The sequence below is a fragment of the Gopherus evgoodei genome, chromosome 9 (genome assembly GCF_007399415.2).
Source record: "Gopherus evgoodei ecotype Sinaloan lineage chromosome 9, rGopEvg1_v1.p, whole genome shotgun sequence".
Classification (NCBI taxonomy): domain Eukaryota; kingdom Metazoa; phylum Chordata; order Testudines; family Testudinidae; genus Gopherus; species Gopherus evgoodei.
In genome coordinates, this window is record NC_044330.1 from 46,810,274 (window position 1) to 46,833,962 (window position 23,689).

A 23,689-nucleotide genomic window follows, 5' to 3' on the forward strand; every position below is an offset into this window, starting at 1 on the left:
AGGGGGTTCTTATACCTTTCATAGATAAGTACCTTAGCTGTGGGGAAAGCACAGACAGGCAAGCCAGGGTATGATTGCGTTTCCAGAGACACTTTTATAAATAATATTGCACACACACAGAGTGACCTAAATCCTACTAGTAGCACTATTGTAATAAACCACAGGACTAGATTGTGACTAACCCTGTACGAGTGCACAAGGATGAGTATACATGATGATTCCTTCCCTGGTGGCTGAGCGCAGGGAGCAGAGGCCGTGCACTCGGCTAGTGGGGGTTGAGGGTGGTATCGCTCAGGGCAGAAGGGAACTTGCACTGCACTCTATCAAAGGATAGCAAAGCTGCCGCTCCAGCATGCTGAAAGCTCTGGAGCTGTCCTGGTTAAGTGAGTCAAGGTTCCTCTACTGTCTCCTTCCCCTGCATGTGGGCTGTCATTTGTTGTCCCAATCTGGCCTATAGTGTGTGAGGCAACTACTAATACGGTATTTTAAAAGGGGAAAACTCTGGCAGGTTCAGAACATCTCTGATCATTTTCCCCATTAACTCTCTTTCCAAAGCCAGCAAATGACCCATTAGGTGATTTTTGTTTTAATGCCACAGTGGTTTTTCCTTCCTTCCCACTTATGGAACCCAATTTCAGGTTTAAGCTTCTGCTGGGCCTTTAAAATAAATGAGAAATCAAATCTGTGCAACACCCTGGTAGTTACCTCTGTACGATGCAATTGCTGCTGCACTGGTCAGGTTCTCAGGTTTGTGTGCAGACTTGGGGTGGGTAGGATGGGATTTCAGTCTTCCAGAGCTCAAGTAAAGGTTCAGCTCTCCAAGTGGTTCTGGGCCCTGGCACTGAGCTTTGCTGTTCAGTCATGATAAAAAACCACCCTGAGTTTTCACCTGCTGCTTATAACACAGGATCCCCAACAGCAAAGTCAAATGCCACCTGAAAAGAGGCCCAATGAGAAATTGGTTCTGCATCGCAAAAAGAGGTCCCCTCAGATCATGCTGTCCCTGCGGCCATTCTCCAGCATTGAGAGCAAAGTCTGGAAGCTCCCCTTCCTCGCCCCAGATGGAAAAGCCAAGAAGACGTCACAGAGGAAGAGACTCAAACCCCTGTACAAGCGCTCCAGCTGTGATGACATGTGGCTGGAGAGGTATCGGAAAAGGAATCTAGAGAAGGAGATGCAGTCGGAGAGAGAGATTCAACTGAGGAACCTCCCAGAGGACCAGTTAAAAGTAAGAAATTGAACACTATCCTTCCTCTCTTCTCTGGAACTGTACTCCTCCTCCTCCTCTCCGGCTGCTTCTTTCTGCTGTCATCTTCTTCTCTCTTCAGGCTGCATCTCGCAGCAGCTCTTTCTGTTTCCCTTTGGGCCTCTGGTCTGTGGCGACCAAGCATGTAAAATGAAACTCTCACCAGCCCAGTGACTGTCTTGAAAACAGAAGGCTTCTGTTGTTGCTAAAAGCGTGCAGCTTCTGCTCTGTCACATGGTGTGTGATGGGGAGCAATAGCATCATTTCTCTCTTGGCAGGCGGAGAGATGGAAGGAGAGGGGAACAAATCAGTCTTCTAACATCAATAAAAATACACTAATGCAATCTGTTACTGTGCAGTGTTATTCCCTGGGGGCTGCTAGTCTCTTCAAAGAGACACACCCACCCCCTCACCCCTGGTTCCTTAACTTCTAAGTCAAATGCTGCACTCATTCAGGCAAAACTCCCATTGACTCTCAGAGGGAAGGAGTGCAAGAAGCACTTGACAGAAACTCTCCGTGTGAGCCTGTATATTGATACTATTGGTTTGATTATTGCCCATTGGTAGTGTCTTTAGGAAATGTGTTATTGCTGCTTGTGACAAAGGCCATCTGCCACTTTGACTCATGCAGACAACACTGCTTGACTCCTGAAGGCAAGACCAAGGTTTCCATGAACTTTAATGAGAGCCATGTGTGTATCCAAGAGCCGAATTTAGCCTATATGTTGAGAGAGTTAAAGTAGGCTCAGAAAGGAGGCATCTGTATGCAGCTTTCTGCTAATAAAATGGAAACACTTTAGGCCTAGCTTTGGAAGCAAGATGTGGTTTTCAAATAAACAAGCTCCTGTCAGGGATTGTGTGTTGGTGAGTTTGCTGCATTTATTATTTCCCTTTCTCTGTGTACAGTTGGTCTTTGTTTTGCTCAGGTCCAGTAAGTTGCTGACCTGCCATGAAGGGGGGGAGTCTACATAAATCCCCAGAGTCCAAACATGGAGCTGGACTCAGCTGTCACTTACAATGAAATATCACCCATAACAAGCTGTGTATCTGCTAATCTCGTGTTTTAAAGTGGTAACATTTAACTGGTCCCAGCTAGCCTTTGAAGTTAACACTGCCTGAAGTGGAATGAGAGAAATTCACACCATTGTTGGTAAATGGGTTTCATTTTGCCTGGCCACCTACTTGCATTCATTTACATAGTGCAGGGTCTCTCAATGCAGCCTGGAGTGTTATAGATCTATTTTAATGCAATCATATATTCAGAAGACTAGAGCAAAATCAGTGTCCGATCCACAGTCCTGTGTAGTCCACTGATTCTTTAGGGGCAATCCAAATCTTTGACCCCCCCATCTGTTTTTCAGAATTCTTTTGGAGGAGCTGTTTTAGCAGCAGCTAGTCATTCTATCTTCCCCTCTCTGCTTCAATACATCATTAAACTCTGACAGTTTAACTTGACTGTGGTCAACTGTGCATCTGGTAGAACACAGCTTCTGGGTAATTCAGTAGAACCCAAGTCCCTTGCTGCTGGACTTCTGAGGAATCCAGAAACGGGACAGCAGAGGATGGTTATGCCAAACAATTCCATTTTATATTCTGCACTGGAAATAACAAACAGTGGAAAAAGCAAATCCGATCTCTCACCTTGATAAGTAGACTCCTGTCAGTGTCCCTCTCAGAGCCTCATGCCAAACACATGCATTTTACAAGTATGAAACAACAGAAACTTAGGGTATGTCTACACTGTGGGATAATGGACACTATGGGGGTGTGATTTCCAGAGCACACTGTGTTGCAAATTAATAACTCTGTGTAGACCCTGCTGGTGCACCTTAACGTTTGAAACAGTATTACATCAAAGCACGCTAGGGCACCGTCAGTGTACACCAGCAGGTTCTATACAGACCAACTGATGCATAACACATTAGTGCCTTTAGAAATCACACTCTTATAGAGCACATTACCCACTGTGCAGACAAACCCTTAGGCTTCTAAGCAACAATTGAAAATAGCAGAATGAAGATTATAGTTTTAACAATCAACACCGATAACATGCAGAACATTTTAAGGCTGTAATCTCCCATTACATTGCTAACCAGCTAAACTCTACATGGAACACAAGGAAACCTATCTTACTGTAACAAATAAAATATAGCACTCATGTTATAGGAAATGTATGTACACATACAGGCCCAAATTATCTTCTCAGTTTCACCATTTGCAATCCCACTAACTTCAGTAGTCAGTTAAATGGGGAGAGCCTTTGGCCCAGACAGTTGTTAAAGTGTGCAAAAATGTACATTGTAGAAGAGGATGTGTCTCCTTTAACACACAGAAGTATCCTTCTATTGAGATCTGTGATTATAGGCAGATCACGTGCATTGTGGTTGTATCAGGTTCACTCTGGGAGGATAAACAAGTTGATTGGGAGCAGAGCTTGGACCAGGTAAGGTGCCTCTCTTGTGCATCTTAAGAATCACAGCGATGGGGATGTGGTAAAAGGCGTTTTCCAAATATAGAATTCCTTAGGGGGGCATTTAACTGCTTGCTAGCATAGGAAGAGCCCAGCGGAAGCAAAAACTTGCATTTTTCTAAGGAGCAGCCAGTATTTGGCCCATAGCTTCTGCTGTAACGGTTATGAAATTGTAGTGTGTGCACAGCACAATAATGCCTTCTACCCTGTTTACAACTAAATATCATAGACATTGTGCTTGGTATTTGCATTTCTGTGCTTTGCCTATTTTGTCATCATTTGAAGTGGGTGTGCCCCCGATGGGGCTTCATTGTTATTGTCTAAACAAACAGACGCTGCTTAGCTTAATTTGCACAGGATTTACTCTGTTACACTGGAGATGGGGACTGGTGGGAAAACATTGGCTCTGTTCTCTGTATTCCAATAGAGTAAACCCCATGGACTGGAACGGAATAGTAGCGCTTTCAGCTGCCTGAGCAGTGTGCTTGCTTTGCTTTTTTTCTTTAGGAAGAACATAGTCATTTTGCTAAGAACCTGTTTTCTTGAAGAAGCCATTGGCAGGAAGCCAGGTCTGCATGAAACCCTTGGTTACTTTCAGTATTGTCGGTGAACAAGGGAGCAAAGATTACACTTGTGGTGACAGACCAGTGTACTAGCAGGAAAGGAGAAGGATCCTAGTTAGAATACTTGACATCAGTATTCCAGACCTTTGTTTCGGTGATGGATGAGAATACTGTTGCTGCAAAAAGCTCAGAAGTAGTAAAGGAAAAGGACAGTAATGGTAGTGGGCTGGGGGCTTGCCATACCCATGAGACCAACCCTTTCTGGACTGCTACTGTCACATTAATTTCATTTACACTTTCAGTCACTAATATTCTACCCAGTGAGCAGCAGTGAGAGATATGAAGTGGAGAAATAATAAAAATGAAATAGAAAAAAATACGCAATGAAAGCAAACTTAGCTTGTGCTCCAGTAACTCCAGTGTTTGGTGTCTTTGATCACACTGTATATTGTGCTAATATCTTGGATGATCTATAATGTGATAGGGTTTCATCAATTTGTAGCATGGTATATGTCATCTGTGTTCCCTGATGAATTAGTAGAGGGATACTCAGTTTGCAGCATTCCTTTGGCTCCTTAGTGGACCGAGTATTCTGGCTCCGGCAGGTCATTTCCATGTCCTATTGATCCAAAGGGCTGCTTGTTCAATCTCATGAGATCTCCTATGCTATCTCAGAGTGAGTTCAGCATACTTTCACTGCAGATCATGATGGCCAGGTCCTCCAGGTCTGTTTCCTCCCCACCTATTGAATTGCTGAGCTTTAGTGTGAATTCTACTGGTAAGAAAGGACCCATTCTAAGACTAATACGGCTCAATCTACCACATTCTGTTTCCATTACCAAGTTCAAGCTGACAGCTGGTAGTTCTTATTTCAAGGCAGTGGGGGATAGATCGGGCAGACCATGTCTTGCTATGGAAAAAGTTACAAAAAAAAGGTTTTCTTGAAATAGCAATAAACAAAGCAAATGAAGGTAAAAACTGCCTTTTCTCTTGGTGAATGTCCCTCTTCCATTTTTATCCATGGAGAAAGCTGCTTTCACTGGCAAAACTGGCTCTCATAAACTCATAGACTCCAGGACTGGAAGGGACCTCGAGAGGTCATCGAGTCCAGTCCCCTGCCCTCATGGCAGGACCAAATATTGTCTAGACCATCCCTAATAGACATTTATCTAACCTACTCTTAAATATCTCCAGAGATGGAGATTCCACAGCTTCCCTAGGCAATCTATTCCAGTGTTTAACTACCCTGACAGATAGGAACTTTTTCCTAATGTCCAACCTAAATCTCCCTTGCTGCAGTTTAAGCCCATTGCTTCTTGTTCTATCATTGGAGGCTAAGGTGAACAAATTTTCTCCCTCCTCCTGATGACACCCTTTTAGATACCTGAAAACTGCTATCATGTCCCCTCTCAGTCTTCTCTTTTCCAAACTAAACAAACCCAATTTGATTAATTTTTATTAGAATAGTCCTTATATTGCTCAGTTTTTTAAAAAAATCTCTTGTCTTTTCTCTTCTTCTTCCTTCACAAGGTGTTTAACAGAAGGGAAATAATGTCATGTGTTTCTAGGGCAAAATAGATGCAAGTTAAGAACAGCAGGGTACCTATTAAAATGTTGTCTGTGCAAGACATCATCATGGCTCAGTTAAACTTTTCTTCTGTCCCTGTCACCTTGCAGCTCTGTCCTCTCCATCACTGTTTGAATCTCCATTTTAAAGAAGAGGCTCTGTTTGATGGGACAGACCCATCTCCCTAGCTATAAATCACCTGATCATACAAATCCTTCTCTTGCTCACACTAGCAATCACTACAGCTGGAAGGAAATGTTTCAGGATGAAGCACATAATTCGTACTTCTGGGTACCTAAGCTTAATGTTGCCTTTGTTTTCCTTTTCTTTCTTGCAGGCTAGAATGAGCCTGTCCATCACTTCTCCAGTTGCCTTTGAGATTCTTCCCCTGAAGTTGCATCCATTTTCCCAGAGCACCCCAACAGGCTTGGATTGCGTGGGCTGGAAACGGCGTATCTCATTTCCTGGTGTGTATGCTGCATTCTTACTTTGACAACTGTTGTGCAAGAATTAATTTCTGTTTCACTGAATACAGAAACTGTATAGTATTGGCAATATCATCCAATTCTATTATAATATTAATGAATGTGCCCTTACAGTTCACATATCCTCAGCTAAAGCTGTGCAGTTAAGGCTTTTTCTGCAAGTAGCTACTACTACCAGAATATTACAGATGGCGCAAGGGTAACTCACTATATCTCTCTAGGTCCTGTCAGTGGACTTGAAAGTTTGAATGCTTCCTCAGTATTTGCAGCCCTTGTAGCAATAACAATGCAACCAAATGTCATCTTTCATGGTATAAGCTAATCACCGTGAGGGGCGGGAAGGAATTTTTTCTCCATCTAAACATTGCAACGTTGAGTAGATGCATCTTGCAAGATTTGCATCAGGTGTTAGATATGGCTGAAGGCAGGATACTTGAATGAATGGTCTGATGAAGTGTAATAAATCTTTCTTCATCAATGCGTTCTCTATGCTCACTCAACTAACTAAGGACATCTCCCAGTAACTGTCCCGGTGCATCCTGGGAATGAGTATTATGTCTGTAAGTGAAGAGAAGGTTTAGGGAAAAGGGAATGCTCCTAATACTTGACACAAACACAAAAGTTCTCTCTCTCGGGTAGTTCAATGGCCCTGGTTTTTGTAGTATCTGAGCACCTGACAGTCATTGTTAACTTTATCCTCACAACACCCCTGTGAAATAGGAATTCTCCATCTATCTCCATCGTATAGGTGGAGAACTGAGGCACTAAGACCAAGAGACCTGCTCAAGGTTGACATGGGAAAGCTAGGGCAGGACAGGTAATTGAACCCAGGTTAAACCTGGATGCCAGGCTAGTGCCTTAACTACATGAGAGTCCTTCCTCTCAGTGTAGCCGCTTATACTTCGCCATGCCAGCACATTATACACTTCCAGAGCTTCAGACCCTGCATGCTGATGGCTGCAGTGTACCCATGACAGCTTGCGCTGGGAGACTGAGAAAACATGAAGAAAACATCTCGGACCCACGTGCTCCTGTAGGCTTAGTCAGGCAGAGATAACCAAAAAGATATGGAAATGAAGAGGAAAGGTCCAGCCATGGGGGTTGCCTTAGGATTCTGATACTTGGGCTGTGCTCTCCCAGAGGATCAGCATGGTTTGTCAGCCATGCCATCTCTGCATGGCTGCAAACCCCTCCCATGTGACATTGACTCCAGAAGAGTAAACCTTGCAGAGTTGTTAACTTATTGAGTCCTCCCTGTGGGATTTCTGTGGGAGGGAAGCATCGGGGCTTGTTTGAGTTAGTTCTCCCACAGTGTGGACCAAAAGAATGCACTTTGTCCCCAATTCGTTGTCAGCATCCCTCACTCCAAGTCACATTGTAAGTGCAAAGTGTGAACCTGCAACTGATAAAAATACATCAATAGTAATAATGTACAGCAAGACTTGGTGGTGAAAGGTGATGTTCTACTGTCCCATGGGAACTTCACCGAGCTCAAGATGATCTCACCTAAATTGAAGGTTTAATTAGGTTCTGACAAGCACAAGAGAGTGTCTGCCTCATGCTAGCTGGAGATCTTTGGGGTAGGTACAGTAGAATTCTCTAAGTTGCTAAGTAGGCACTAAAACAATTAAATGAGCCTTGAGGACTAAATGTCTCCAGTATTTAAGAGATCATGTTAAAGAAGGATATGTGCTGTATTTTTATGTGGAATATGCATGAGATCAGATGTCTACTTAATTTCCAGTTACTTGAATTTTTTTAAAATTGAAATGCAAGCCTCACACTTTATTAAACAGGTTCTTGTGTTCTCCAGATAACCATATCTGCAGAAAGATAAGCTGATAACTCTAGCAGTTTCAGAGTGGGATGCAGAAAGAACATTATGTAGAAGATTTTCAAAGGCACAGTTGGCAGCTAGGCGCCTAACTCCTTTTTACAGTCAGTGGGAATTGGGCACAGAAATGCCATTTGTGCTTTGAAAATCTCCCCCTATGATTTCAGCAATATAGTCACCCTGATAAACGAACACTGGGTATACAGATTTTAATCCTTATCAGGATGACCGACATCTGCACTAATCATCTGTTTAAGCAGAGTATTATGAACAGTTGGTTTAAAAATTGTTTGCTTTATGGTAGTTAATAAAATTCAAACACAGAAGCTACGGAGTAGCCTTGCAGACCAGAAGACAAACTATTTCTTATCACAACGTCATCCCCTCCCTCCTTTGCTCTGTCAACAATGATGGCATTTATTGCCGGCCTATGTGCTATTCCCACAAGCACCTTTGTGATTTCCCCCCCTACTGCCGCTTAGGCTTGGGAAGAACTCCCCAGTACAATTCACAAAGCTGCTTCCTTAGCCTGTTTCAAATCCCTACCTTTGCTGAGATGTCTATAGATCACAGGAGCCACCTGTGACTACTGACATCACTATAACTCTGTTACCTTGTCTTGCCTCCATCCTGAGTGTTAGTTTATTCACCAGTTGCATATTATTTAAATCTTAGGCTCTGATTGTGAGGATTCTGGAGCTTGTCTGTGTTTTGCCTAGTCAAATAAAGCCTTATTCCCTATTTGGGATCCTTTAGGTACTGCCACAATAGAAATAAATAATACTAATGTTCTGAGTGCAGCTGGCTCAGAGAACTTGAAATTCATAGGAGCCCCCAGTGGGGGTTATTTATATGGAAACAGTTGAAACTTTTTACTTAAAAAAAAAAAATGAAAAGTGAATTTGGACTGACCAATAGGGGGTGCCCTGGGTTTTTAGAAAACACTTCCCCAGCAAAAGGGACCATTAAAGTTGCATCTTCTGGGAGGTACAGAATATTCTGAGATCAGTGTTGAATACAAGTGAACATTTAATGTTATGACCTACACATGAACCTCAGGTATTCTGCAGCAAACTAGAATGAAATGCTACAAAACCTTTTCATATTAACAAAATCCTCTGGAGAGGGTAAGAGGCTTTTCCTAGCACTGCCATCTCAGTGATCAACTACTACTAGGGCTTCATGTAAAAGGTGTGTGTGTGTGTGTGTGTGTGTGTGTGTGTGTGTGTGTGTGTGTGTTAGGGTGACCAGACAGCAAATGTGAAAAATCGGGATGGAGGTAGGGGTAATAGGAGCCTATAGATGAAAAAGACCCCAAAATCGGGACTGTCCCTATAAAATCAGGACATCTGGTCATTCTAGTGTATGTTTGTGTTTGCTTGCCCATTTTCATCCTGGTAGGATGTTTCTCTGAAGCCGGTAAGAAAACTAGGCCACTTGACTGGGCAATGCTCCAGGCTCACTGGTGAATCTTATGATAAAAAACATCTTGGATGCAGCTGCAGTATAAAAATATGTACATTTCATTTCTTACACAGCTCTGTTTTTATAATTGCTGCCCTGGACAGAGCTGTGGATTATTTATAACAAAATTGAATATGACCGTTTACCAGATCTTTTTAAAATCATTTAATATTTATTCTTGACTTTAAAGTTTAAATAGCCTCTGTATTAATAATCATTTAATTCATGGAAAGCCACTGTATACACTGATGCAAGGAAAATGGAGGCCTCCTGCTGTTGTGTTGTGTGTGACCATGTGATGGAGTTTGGTAAAAACCCCACTTCCAGAATCTGCTCCTTGCATCAGATTGGGCAAGGGGCACTACAGAGGCTTCTGTGAGTATGGAAATTTCCTAGACTTCCCTCCAGTCCTCCTTGTATGGCAGGATGATGGCAGTGATGCATGGCATTCGTTGAGGGTGCGTGATTAATGCAGGAAAAATTGTGTGATCTTCATCCATGCTTCTGTCCCTTGTACTAGGACAAGGGGATGCTGTGCATGGTCTTTTAACAATTTAGATCCTTACATTCATGTCTGGGATAATCGAGATGCAGTAGTTTGAGTCTTTCCTCTTAGAGACTCCAGAGGTTGGGGTCAGACAGTTAATTGCATGTTCCAAGGGTGGTTTCTTGTAAGGTTCTGCAAAGTTCCAATCTGTCACCCTTTAACAGGGCGGGACTCACCCCTGCAGTGCCTCCTGCTGGTGTCCTGGGAATTAGGTCTTTTTCCAGCTCCGGCGCATCCTCTGCAGGTTGGTGTTCCGCTGCCGCTGGCCCCCATGTCCCTCCAAGGACCCAGTGTCCCTTGTCTTTGGGGTGCTGCCCCCTGGCAATACCCCCACAGTCTCAGGGTCTCCCCACCCAGGGGAACCCCCAATCCTCAGTTGCCTCAGTTGTGGGCTACTGCCAGTCACCATCTAGCCCCCGCTTGCTGGGGCATACTGCAGCATAAAAGCCACTCATCATAGGCAAGAGGGGTTTGGACCTGCTGCCTCTGCCTACCCTTGGGCTGCCCCCTGAAACCCCTGTACCTAACTTGGGGGTTTCCAGGGCCGAGCTCCCCAGCTCCCTTGACCTTCCCTCAGCCCTGCTCCGCTCCGCTCCGAGTACCTTCTCTCGGCTCCCTGCAGCCAGGTCCCTTCCTCTCAAAGCTAGAGGGAGTCTGCCAGCTCCTAGCTCACTGGCCTTTTATAGGGCCAGCTGTGGCCTGATTGAGGCATGGTCATAGCTGTGGCTATTTATGCAATCAGCCTAGGAGCTGCTTTCTCCTAGCCACAGCCCTCCCCAGGGCTGCTTTTAACCCCTGTTCCTCAGGAGTGGGGCAGCTGCCCCACTACACACCCCTTTGTTCAATGAGGCCAGTAGGGACACTTATGAGACACTAGTAGGAGGAGGAGATGCAGCTCTAACTACTTTTTACTAAAAATTAGTTGCTTGTGTATTGTTTTCCCTATGTGTGGTGGAGTCTGAATGAAAATGTGTTTGTTGAGCCTTAGTCCAGACAAGTGTGAGGTGATACTGGTACGTGGTTGTGCTCTACAAAGGTTATTGAGGGAGATAGGACCATTGTCAAGGAGATTTGAAATCTGCAGGGGAACTCCTAACTCCCTGGCTGCTCTGGAAATCTAAGGTGGCATTGATTGCTACACTAAGTGCTTTTGCCATTAGTGTTTAGTTAGATAGCTATGACCTTTCCTCTTGATGCCTGGCAACAGTCACCCATGCCACTGTGACTGGACTAGACCATAGGTGATGGTACATTTAAAAAAAACAAATTGGGAGCTTCAGTGAGTTCAGTACACAGATGTCCACATGCTTAGCAAAGTTGACCACAGGGCATAGATCACGACTCTTCTCCAGAGGCTCTGCTGGCTTCTTCCCATTACCTTCTTTAATTCCAGGTATTGACTTTGATCGATGAATCATTTATGTTTTGGGCCCTATATCCCTGAGAAACTGTGTCTCAGTACACTGCCTCAGAGGAAAAGATCAACTTGTCTGGAGACAGGGAGCAAAATTCAGGTTCTGATCCTAGTTGCAAACATCCTAGATCCACAAACAGTTTGCAGACCTGGGATGAGATTAGTTGAAAAGTACATTCACTTCCCTGGCTCATCTCTCCCTCCTTCCTTCAAAGCACCAGGACTGAACCCAAGCGTTATTGTTGCTCTCTTCAGGTGGGCCAGTTGCCTCTCGCCTTGCCAGCATCTCCCTTTTCTGAGGCTGAGTACTCTTTCCCAGACTTTCAGGGGGTGCTATGTGAATTGATCTCCATCGTTTGGTTTCTAGGGTGGCATCCTGGAATAGTCCACTGTGCACACACAAACTGCTGGAGTCTTTGCGGTGGTCCAGGAAAATACCTGCCTCTTTCCATTTTAGGGTGAGAGAAGAAAGGAAACATTTCCTCTACCATTACAGCTGGCTTCCAGGCTCACCACAGGAGTATTGACATTGCATAAGACTTAACGCATTCTCTAAGGTCTGCACACTGGGGATTATGGGAGCTTATGGTGCTAGCAGTTTCCAAAAGTAGAAAAGGGAATGTTTTTCCATGTCCCACTCCAATGTGTGAGTACAAGGGAGGACAGGAAACACCACTTTCTGCTTCTCCTTTCATCAAGACTGTAGTGGATTGGAGAGAGCAGCCCAAGCCTGATTTCTAGAAAATGTGAAGAAGCAGCTACTTGGCACCCTCTGAAGGTCCCAAAGAGGGGCTACTGGGCCCAGTACAATGAAGAGAGGGAGGGCTGGTCACTGACCTCCTAGAAGAGAGGAATGGTGGGATTTTGGGGGGCCATGGTTTGAAGAATGGATGGATAAGAGTGTTAGGAGGGTCCTCAGGAGATGGCTGTCCTGATGGTTTTGGTCCAAGGAAACCTGTTAGGGTTGTTCCACTGTAAGACTGTCTTGAAACATTTGGATGGTGTAGTCCAGGTGAACCAAAAATCAACAGAGTTTGCTCTCTCCTCAGGGTGAATGTAGAGAGGAGAAACGTCATATAAAAAGGCCAGCATTGAAACCGAAGTGAATGTTTTATAAAAGGATGCATCTTATGCCACACTTGCTGTGAATAATAAAACAAGGCTGTGTCTAGAACCAAGTGTTGGAACTCAGTGTGAACAAAATAAAACATAATGGCAGCTGGAGAGTTCCTACCTGAGGAATGGTTTCTCTAAGGACTTTCTGAAGTAACATTTTAGCACAGTGGCTGGTGTTGCCTTGCCTCTCTAGGCAAATGGAATATCCCTCATGTTCTCAGGAACAGCTGACATGCAGCCTGCAATATGAAAATCTATTTCAGCTGGCCAAAACAGCAAGGATATCATCTACTCTGTTTGATAAGGGCCTGTCACACTGGGAAAATTTCCTCCCAAATTTAAACTGGCTCCACTAAACCAGTTTTAAAACTGTTCAGGGTTGAAGTGTAAACCTGATTTAGGGGGATAGAATCACTCTTAGTGAACCAGATGAGACCTCCTTATTCCTCCGACAACCCAAGAGATGAACTAAAGAATGGTGCCTCTGGGTACACTTCAACTGCACACCAGAGTGCACGGCAGCATCAGTACTGAGGTTGGCATGAGCCTTGAGCTTGCTCCCTTCTTACCAGTGGTAAGAGAACTACCTGACATTGCTCTGGCCATGGCACAAACCTGGCCAATTTTTATTTTTGTATAAGCCCCATGTATAGTTAGTTTTTATGTCTGCATTAAATGGACACACAGAGAGCAGTGTCAATGTAAGCAAAGTTAGGGATTCGCTTAGTAAGATGACCTGCTTGGGTACAGGAAAATGTTTTTTCAGCAGAGAGACTGTTTGTTTACTCAGCATCCTATGGCTGATTTTCATCCTGTTTTCCCAGCGATGGATAGGCTGTTACACTCACACTGGGCAACAGTTAATGTGAAGATGTTTGACAGCTGCTGGAGAAATCTATTCAAGAGAGGAAACAATAGCTTAATAAAAGGCCTTCATTATATCTTATAAATATTTAGCAGTCTTGTAATTTGACTAAATAACAAGACAGGCTGTTTTACTCACATAGTTTTTTGCACTTTTTCTTCTTGAAAGGCAAGTATTAAGCCGACATTATAGAACAAAAAAAGTGTGTGGGAGGAGCGCACGTGTGTGTATGTTCTCACTTGCACACCTTAAAAGCTAGTGCTGTAGCTTGAAATGTCAATTCCTTCTCTTTTTTACCATGGAGAGGATATTATAGAGTTTAAATGGTTGGAAGCTAATTGCAATGTCATCTTTATTTTGCACTCTGTCTATAAATCATAGAAAGATTAAATGGATTTAAGATTGACATACTGCATCTAATCTTAACCACCAGTGTTTGCTCTGGCAATGTGTACTCTCTCAAAGATTGCCACATGTATCATATATTGAAAGCTGTGCTAGCTGGTTCCCAGTGTGAAACATTACTGCATACCTGTGTATTAGAGAGCATTTAAATGGGAATGTGTGCACTATCTACCTAGGGAAAAACGTTTTTGTATATCCACAAAACCTTTCTTATCTATTTTTTAATTGGAAAAGTGAAAGAAAATCCTAGAAAACTATAAACTGCTGTGTAGACAATTCCACTTACCTCCCTCCCCCAAATCAGCCATCTTCAGACACAAAAGACTAGAACAGGTGAACACAGCGGATATTTGATTAAGGTCTCCTGAACAAAGATTGCCGCCTTGTTATGTGTGGTACAGCATCTAGCACAACAGGGCCCTCAGCTGTGACTGGAATTCATAGGCCCTGCTACAATACAGATAATACTCTAACCCATCTCCGTGCTCCCTCAAAACCATTAGAAGAAAACCAGTACAAAGGAAAAGTTGCTGCCAGATATGTGTTAATAGATGGCATCTCTCCAAGGTGGGATGGGGTTCCTGAGTGGGATTTCTGGAGCCATGCTGTATAGTATTTAGATATTCCTTGCATTGTATTAAACTGTGCCTATCCAGTGACACCATGAGGTCACTATTTTATTATTACTGTTACAATAGCACCAACAGGTTCCACCTGAGATTAGGGACCAATTGCGATAGGGCTTGTACAAACACATAGTAAGAATCCCAAGCAGCTTACAGGTTACATAGAAAAGACAAGCAAAGGGTGGGAGGGTAAAGAAAGGAGCACAGAGAGAATGATTTACAGCAGATCAGTGGCAGAGATGGGAGTATAATCTAGGTCTCCTGATTCCCCATCTAGTGTCCTAGCCACTAGACCACACTGCCTCTCTGATGTACTCTAGCTATACTTAGTGTGTGTAATCCCACTGTCGATATTTGCTCTTGTTATTTGTCCCCATCAATCAATGCTTCTTTTAGCTGTGTGTGTTATAATATGAGCAATTTTGGTTAGATTTGACTGGACAGCAAAGAGGGGGATTTCCTTTTCAGTCAATTTGAGAATGCAGGGACATTGCTTTATATTAAGAGGCACAGTAGGGTGCATGTATTCAAATATGATGAAACCACAGGTGTCTTTCATTTTTGTGTATTTAAAAGATAATGTAATGGAACTCCCTCATCTCCAGTGGAAATGGAAAATTATTATTGCTGCTACTCCAAGTGCTGCTTATTATAAAGACGAATTGGACAGTTCAAGTACAAGCTGTCTGAGTGGCTGGACGTTGTTAAGTGCTTTGTCATAACCAGAAGTGATGGAATACAAAGGGTTTTCCATTTGAGAAAGCATCTGTGGACTAGAACTCTATCCCAGGAAAATATTCTCCTGCCCCACTACTGAGGCAAACCCAAAGTGATTTCTTTGTCAAAGCAGGAGAAAATGATTGTGGGATAACATCTTTATTTCTCTTTGATAGAATTATTAAAGCCAAAAATTTCAAACTCTGGTACCTAAATTTAGGGTCCTAGATCTGTATTTAGGAATCTCAATAATAGTGGCTTCCTGGATTTTGACTGGCTTAGAGCCGATCTGTTGTGCGCTCCAGCTAATCAGAACCCAGATCAGCTTTATTCATAAATCCATAGTTCTGACTTTCCTTTATCATTTTCTGAGACCCTCACCATCGTTTTGTTTTTTCATACATACAGGCCAAAATGTGTGTATTTTAGTCCATGTATCTTATGTTGGATTAAGGAGAACAATGAATGGAGAACAAACATAAAGTCTTATGAGAGAACACTATGTTCACACTGTAACATTCTGCATCTGAACAGAGGCACAAAATGGCAGCTCACAGACTCCTCAGAGAAAACAGATTATATAGCTGCATAGACCATCATTATGACAGATGTCTTTTCTGAGAAAGACGGATGAAATGACCAAATTCTTGACTGGGCCTTTGGAGCAACTAAAGAAAAGTCTTCCTCTAAAGAATCATCCCAGGTTTTACACACAGCCTGTTACATGCTGGACCAGGATCCTGGGAGGAACACCAAAGGGGAAAGTGCCAAAATATTCACAGTATAGAGTTGTTTTCCTCTTCACTGTCTGTTATAAAGAGTAACTAATTCTCATAACCCCGGTGAGGGGGGTAAACATTATTCCCATTTCTCAGGTAGGGAAATAAAGGTGAAGTGACTCATCCAAGGCCAGGAAGGCAGGTGGTATCAGGAATGGGATTTTGAACTTGGGGATTCCTGGACCCAACACTTGTTTTCAAACCATTAGACAACACCTCTTTTTAAAATGTCTGTCCTCGGCAGGGATTACATGTGAACAGTTAGAAAACTTTGTTTAAGGTTTGCTGAACCAAATCCTCAGATTTCATCCTAGTCTAATAAAACTCCTGAAAAAGGGCACTTTTAAAGACATTTCAGTCTCCCCTACTAATGGAAGCATGGGGTGGCTGTCATAAGAACATAAGAACGGCCACACTGGGTCAGACCAAAGGTCTTTCTAGCCCAGTATCCTATCTACCGACCATGGCCAATGCCAAGTGCCCCAGAGGGAGTGAACCTAACAGATAATGATCAAATGATCTCTCTCCTGCCATCCATCTCCACCCTCTGACAAACAGAGGCTAGGGACACCATTCCTTACCCATCCTGGCTAATAGCCATTAATGGACTTAACCTCCATGAATTTATCCAGTTCTCTTTTAAACATTGTTATGGTCCTAGCCTTCACAACCTCCTCAGGCAAGGATTCCACAAGTTGACTGTGCGCTGTGTGAAGAACTTCTTTTTATTTGTTTTAAACCTGCTGCCCATTAATTTCATTTGGTGGCCCTTAGTTCTTGTATTATGGGAATAAGTAAATAACTTTTCCTTATCCACTTTCTCCACATCACTCATGATTTTATATACCTCTATTATATCCCCCCTTAGTCTCCTCTTTTCCAAGCTGAAAAGTCCTAGTCTCTTTAATCTCTCCTCATATGGGATCTGTTCTAAACCCTTAATCATTTTAGTTGCCTTTCTCTGAACCTTTTCTAGTGCCGGTATATCTTCTTTGAGATGAGGAGACCACATCTGTATGCAGTATTCAAGATGTGAGAGTACCATGGATTTATATAAGGGCAATAATATATTCTCCATCTTATTCTCTATCCCCTTTTTAATGATTCCCAACATCCTGTTTGCTTTTTTGACTGCCTCTGCACACTGCATGGACGTCTTCAGAGAACTATCCACAATGATTCCAAGATCTTTTTCCTGATTCGTTGTAGCTAAATTAGCCCCCATCATATTGTATGTATAGTTGGGGTTATTTTTTCCAATGTGCATTACTTTACATTTATCGACATTAATGTCTCAGCTGACACATCTGGTTGAATGCTTGTCTCTTTTGTTTTATTGCAGGGGCCCTTGCCACTTCAGAGCTCCACCCAGGGTAACTGATATGTCTATTACTAATGTCAGCCATGAAGCTCTATGTACGAGAGATGTGCCTCCATCTCTCTGAGTGTTATGGGACGTGGGAAGCATTAAACTAACAGGCAATTTCCCTGAACATCCCCACCTCAAATATCTTACCATCACTGGAAATACAGAGCTGAGGGGCAAGATCTCAAGTAACAGTGGTGTAAATCTGGAGTAACTCCACTCAGTGCAGGAGCCATAGTGCCAGAATCTCCTTCAGCTGCCACTAGTGCCTGGAATCTTGTGGGTAGAGGAAGGGGGCAGCAGACTGTGGGCCTGATTCTGGTCTTACACCCATGTAAACTAGGAATAACTTCACTGAAGTTGACCAGGTTCCACTCAGGGGTGGCTCCAGGCACCAGCACGCCAAGCGCGTGCCTGGGGCGGCAAGCCACGGGGGGCGCTCTGCTGGTCATCGCGAGGGCAGGCGGTTGCCTTCGGCGGCATGCCTGCGGAGGGTCCGCTGGTCCCGCGGCTTCGGCGGACCTCCCGCAGGCGTGATGCCAAATCCGCGGGACCGGGGACCTCCCGCAGGCAAGCCACTGAAGGCAGCCTGCCTGCCGTGCTTGGGGTGTCAGAATACCTAGAGCTGCTCCTGGTTCCACTGATGTGAAATAGATGGAAGTAATGGGATAGTCAGGTTGTCTGTCTGCAATAATGTACCTTCCTTTGACTCATAGGCTTGAGAATTTCAGTCCCCTCAGCACAACTCTCATGGGCTGACCTGGCCCCATGAAAATACTCCTGATACACCATAAAGGGTGCCGGCTTTGCTAACTGTGAGTTCCCTTCTTTTCATATAAACAAAAAATGTGAAATCCTCATTTCTCACAGGTGCAAACCATGTGCTCACTGCTAGCTTATTTTTAAAAGTGTTTGACAAAACTGCTGCCTCAAGGCAGGATTTTTGATGGGTGTGGCAAAGAGAGCTCATCTGGAAGTGTCCCTTTGCACTGGAACCTGTGCTATGCTTCAAAGCTCTTGGGGACAGAACAGTTGTTGCTCCATCTTCCAGGAAAACGACATCCCTGCAGATCACCTCTTCTTTCCATGCTATTGACATACTCTGGCACTTGGAAGCTAATGAGCGTATTTTAATTAACTAAAAAAAGAGCATCAATCATTCCATTTAACTTGGGTCTTCTGCAAGCAATCACATAACTGAACAGAGAGATCACCTCCGTTTATATAGTATGGGAGTGGATGATAAATGATATTATTCGAAGTTCACATGCTCACAGCAGCAGCCTCACTGAATCCCAATCTCCTGTTCCAGCTTTGAGCATTTATTTTTCATTTTCAATTTTTGTTCTAAGTACTTAAGCTAGTTTTTAATAGCAGTAGCAGCAGCAGCCTCGAGTACTGACCATGATTAGTTTGCATGTTAAGTCCTTTCTGAGTGTTCCCGGGGGAAGCAGATAACACAAGGTCTTTCTCGCTTGGGCCTTTTAAAAATGCATGAATTCAGCTGTCCCCATTTACGGTTTAATCTGACAGTTCTGTGGGACTGGAAATGAAGATCTCTGTCCTGCCCTGGGTTTTTTAATGCATCAAGACCCGCTTTAATACAAATCTGCTTCTGGAAACTGCCGCTGAGAGCTTTTCAGCTGCCACAGAGGGAGCCTCCTTAGTGGACCCCTATGATGTCAGGTTGCATCGTGCAGCCGACTAGCGGGGAAGGGGCTAGGAATGCAGCTCAGCCCTTAGACAGCAGTACCAGGTAGCACTGCCTTGAGTGCAGCCACAGAGTGCTCAGCCTCTTTCATCCTCCAGCACAGCAGAGCCCTTGGCTCTCACTTTTACCTGTCTGCATGAGGACCCAGCAATGCCCCAGCGAGTCCAGTGGGGCACACAGTGGAGAAAATTGCAGTAGCAGTGGAAGCTCTGGGCTCTCTCCGGGTTCAGATTCGGACAGCAGCGGGATAGTGTGCGGTGGTGGTGGGATGAGAGGCGTACTGTCAAGATACTGGAGTCTGGAGAGTCTCCATTCAGCTACAGGTAAGAGAAACTCTTTTATTGCTACGTGATATTGCACTGACCTTGAGAAACAAAATCAGACCATCTGGGGAAATTCCATAATTTGGAAATGGGCTGTGTGGTCTCTTGGTTGTTAGTGAAATGACAGAGAACCCTGAAACACTTCTTGGATCAGGTAGCAAGAAATGAGTTCTTAAAGGCTGCAGAAACATTGCTTAGACTCTCACCAACTCAAAGCTATCCTTTCCCTTTGGAATGGCTTTTCTCTTTGCACTATAAATATACAGAGCTAGTCTCCAGTGCTGGCATTTTTCTGTTTAAACGACAGTGTGGAGTGCATCTCCTCTTTTATAAAATGCCCAGATGTGCCATGCAATAGAAGAGGGACAGCAGGGTTTGTATTCTAGCACACAGAGGATAGGGAAAGCAAAGCATTTGAGCGGACTGTACAAGTTGTGTGTCTATTTTCTCGACTCGTGGTTCGATTCTCTGTGTTCTCGGGATTTTTCAGGGATGTTCACTCCTGCCTGCACATGTAATTCTCGTTGTTCGGTCACTGCCATGTGCATTTAGGGTCTGGACACATGAGCTGTGAGCCTGGGAAGAAGACAGTCATTCCTGGCTGACAGTTTAGTGGGGAGATCGCAGCAGAGATCGCCCAGCTGTTTGTTTCTTCTCACATTTGTTGCCTGACTGTTGCAGGCTGAGGAGATTTTGAGCGGGGCTGCAGCAAACTAGTTTCTTCCTTAAGCTAATTCAGACAAGTGTCTCCAAGCATGTCAGCTGACTGCCATTTTCCAGGCAGTATTGCTCTGTGTTACCAGCCAGAGGCATGCCTAGTAGAAATTTCAGCTATGGTGGTATATCTTTCCTTAGCTGCATGTACTGTTAGTTTATGAAGGGCCTTGTAAATGTGTTGCTCTGCTGTAAATGGCATGTTGTTCAATAAAATCTTTTTATCGCTGAACAGAGCACAGCTGCACCTGCACTACCCTGTTTGAGGCCCTTGAGCGTTTGCCCCCTCAGGTTTCTTCTTTGGGAAGAGCACTCAGAACTGATCAGATTAAATCAACAGGTGTGAATCGTGCCTAGCACTGGGATGATACTTCTATTTTTTTTTCAAAGGGTTCTGTATACACATTCATGTGTGATACATCCATGTGGCACAGGCCATTTTGTGGGCACCACATGCATCTAAAAGGAAGTGCAGAGGTGAGTGAGGCACGGAGTCAAAGTCTGAGGATTCTGAGGGAGAAGCAAATCCAGTTTCATCGTTATTTTCTTGATGTAGTAGTTTAATAGAAGCAATTCACTGAAACCTAGGACTCCCTGCTCCTCAAGAATGCTACCATCAGTCATATTCATAGAGTTTAAGGCCAGAAGGGGCCACTAGATCATCTAGTCTGATCTCCTGTATATCACAGGCCATCAATACTCCCAAGCACCTACACACTGAACCTAACAATGGAAGAGAGACCATGTGAATGAGACTTGTAGGTAACTAGATTGTTATGTGCCACAGGCAGAGACCATAAGAATGGCCACACTGGGTCAGACCAATGGTACATCTAGCTGGGTATCTTGTTTTCCAACAGTAGCGAATGCCAGGTGCTTCAGAGGGAATGAACAGAACAGGGCAATTATCGAGTGATCCACCCCTGTCATCCAGTTTCAGTTTCGAGCAGTCAGAAGTTTGGGGAGACCTGAGCTTGGGGTTGCATCCACGATCATCTTGGCTAATAGCCATGGATGGATGTATCCTCCGTGAACTTATCTAATTCTTTTTTCAACTCCGTTATAGTTTTGGCCTTCTCAACATCACCTGGCAATGAGTTCCACAGATTGTGCATTGTGTGAAGTCGTATTTCCCTATGTTTGGTTTACACTTGCTTCCTATTAATTTCATTGGGTAACCTCTGGTTCTTGTGTTATGTGAAAGGGTAAATAACACTTCCACTGTCTCAACACCATTCATGATTTTATAGACCTCTATCAAATCCCACCCTCAGTTGTCTCTTTTCTAAGATGAGCAGTCCACGTCTTTTTCATCTCTCCTCATGTGGAAGCTGTTCCAAAACCCTAATCATTTTTGTTGCCCTTCTGTGTATCTTTTCCAATTTTAATATGTGTATTTATTTTAGATGGGGTGACCAGAACTGCATGCAGTATTCAAAGTGTGGGCGTACCAGGAGTTTATATACTGGTATTATGATATTTTCTGTCCTATTATCTATCCCTTTCCTAATGTTCCTAACATTTGGTTATCTTTTTTGATGCACATTGAGCAGATATTTTTCAGACAACTGTCCACGATGACTCCAAGATCTCTTTCTTGAGCTAATTGAGAACCCATCATTTTGTATGTGTAGTTGGGATGATGTTTTCAAATGTGCATGATTTTGCAGCTATCAACATTGAATTTCATTTGCCATTTAGTCACCCAGTTACCCAGTTTTGTCAGATCCCTTTGTAACTTCGCAGTCAGCTTTGGTCTTAACTATCTTGAGTAAATTTGAATCATCAGCAGACTTTGCCACCTCACTGTTTACCCCCTGTTCAGATCATTTATGGACAGGAGGCACTGAGGTACACTAGAGCTCAAGGCCCCTGCAATAGCAGGGTAAGGATGAAGTGAGATACAGCCAGAGAATCGTGGCAAGTGACCTGCATCCGCATGCTGCAGAGGAAGGCAAAAACATCCCCAGGTCACTGCCAGTCTGACCTGGGGGAAAATTCCTTGCTGACCCCACATATAGCAATCAGTTAGACTCTGAGCATGTCAGCAAGTACCTACAAGAGAGAGAGAGCTTGGTGTCACCTCAGAGCCCTGCCCCATCCCATCCAATGTTCTGACTTCAGCCATGGCCATCTCCGTTTATAGAGAACAGTCCAATCCCCTGTCAGCCTTCTTTTTGCAAGATTAAGCAAGCCAAGCTCTTCCAATCTCCCCTCATAAGATAGGCTCTCCATTCTCCGGTCCATCCCAGTAGCTCCTCTGCACCTGTTGCAGTTTCAGTTTATCTTTCTTGAACATGGGTGACCAGAATTGTACACAGTATTCCAGATGAGGTCTTACCCGTGCCTTGTACAGGGCCATTGATACATCTCTGTGTCTACTGGAAATGCCTTGCATAAGCATTGTTTCCATTTGCAAAATGTGTTTAAGGCCCCAGAAAGAGTCCATGTCGGAGTTAGGATTAGAACTGTAGATCGTGCTTCTCCCTAAAATAATTTGTTTTACTCAGATTTTATTATCTCATTATTCATCATTGGGGTAATGCTGAAGCTATTGTGTCCAGCAGCACCAATGTGCTGTTATGGAGCAGCAGAAAAAAACAAACCTCAAAGATTTGCATTGAAAGTGTATGTTTTACATACTTTAAAGTGTTATCTACTGCAAATCTTAATATTTCATTTTTAAAAAGCACCTGGCCAAGCATGAGACTGCTAGAGTCTGGATTGTAAGCTGATGTTCAAGGCAAGAGTTCTGTCATGGTTTCATGTCATCTCAATCAGGACATGAGGAGATCCTGCTGCGTCACTCAGGGAGAACAACAGAAGAATGAATAGGAAGTATGTGTGTGCGCCAGCCACGTTCAGATGCTTCAGAGTTACAGAAATGGAATGCTGGAAGAAGAGTCAGCCTACGGGGTATTAATAGAGAGGTTACATATTTCCAGAATCGGCCTCAACAATTTTGGGTGGGGAACAATATTTCTATCCTACTACATTTTGCAGTAGACTTTTTTCCATAATGATCTCGCTGCTATGCTTGGTGCTGGTCTGAGGCTTTGGGGAGGGTTACCAAGATGGGATCCAGACTGAGATAACTGATAAACTTTTGCGGGACCTTCAGGAAAAGTGGAATCCAGCTGCTTGTGTTGGGTTTCATGCACAGTCGCTAATATTTAAAATAAATAAATAATTGTTTCTTTTAATAAGCTGGAGTTCAAGGGGGCCGACTGAGGTTTGAGAGAGACTTTTGGTGAATTCTAAGACTTTAGGGAACACGAACTGACATTTTCTCTGCAGAGAAAATAAAATAGCAGTATTCCCACTTTACAAATGGGGTAAATCTAGTCTTTGTAGAAATCTCCCTCTAGTGTGATCAATAATCAAGTGTGATGTTTTTAAAGGGAATCGATTTTTAAAAATTTGCCATTGGAGGGGGAATGACTAATGAGAAAAAGATCTAAAAGGCAAAAGACCCAC

The 23,689-nt window shown here is 43.7% G+C and overlaps 1 protein-coding gene across 1 annotated transcript in view; it reads left to right on the top strand.

The window, feature by feature from the left end:
• Positions 1 to 23,689, top strand: part of LOC115657476 — a 347,440-nt gene that overhangs the window by 171,021 nt on the left and 152,730 nt on the right. The window contains 2 exon segments of the mRNA XM_030575381.1: positions 908 to 1,228; positions 6,184 to 6,313. Coding sequence (XP_030431241.1) covers positions 908 to 1,228; positions 6,184 to 6,313 — 451 coding nt within the window.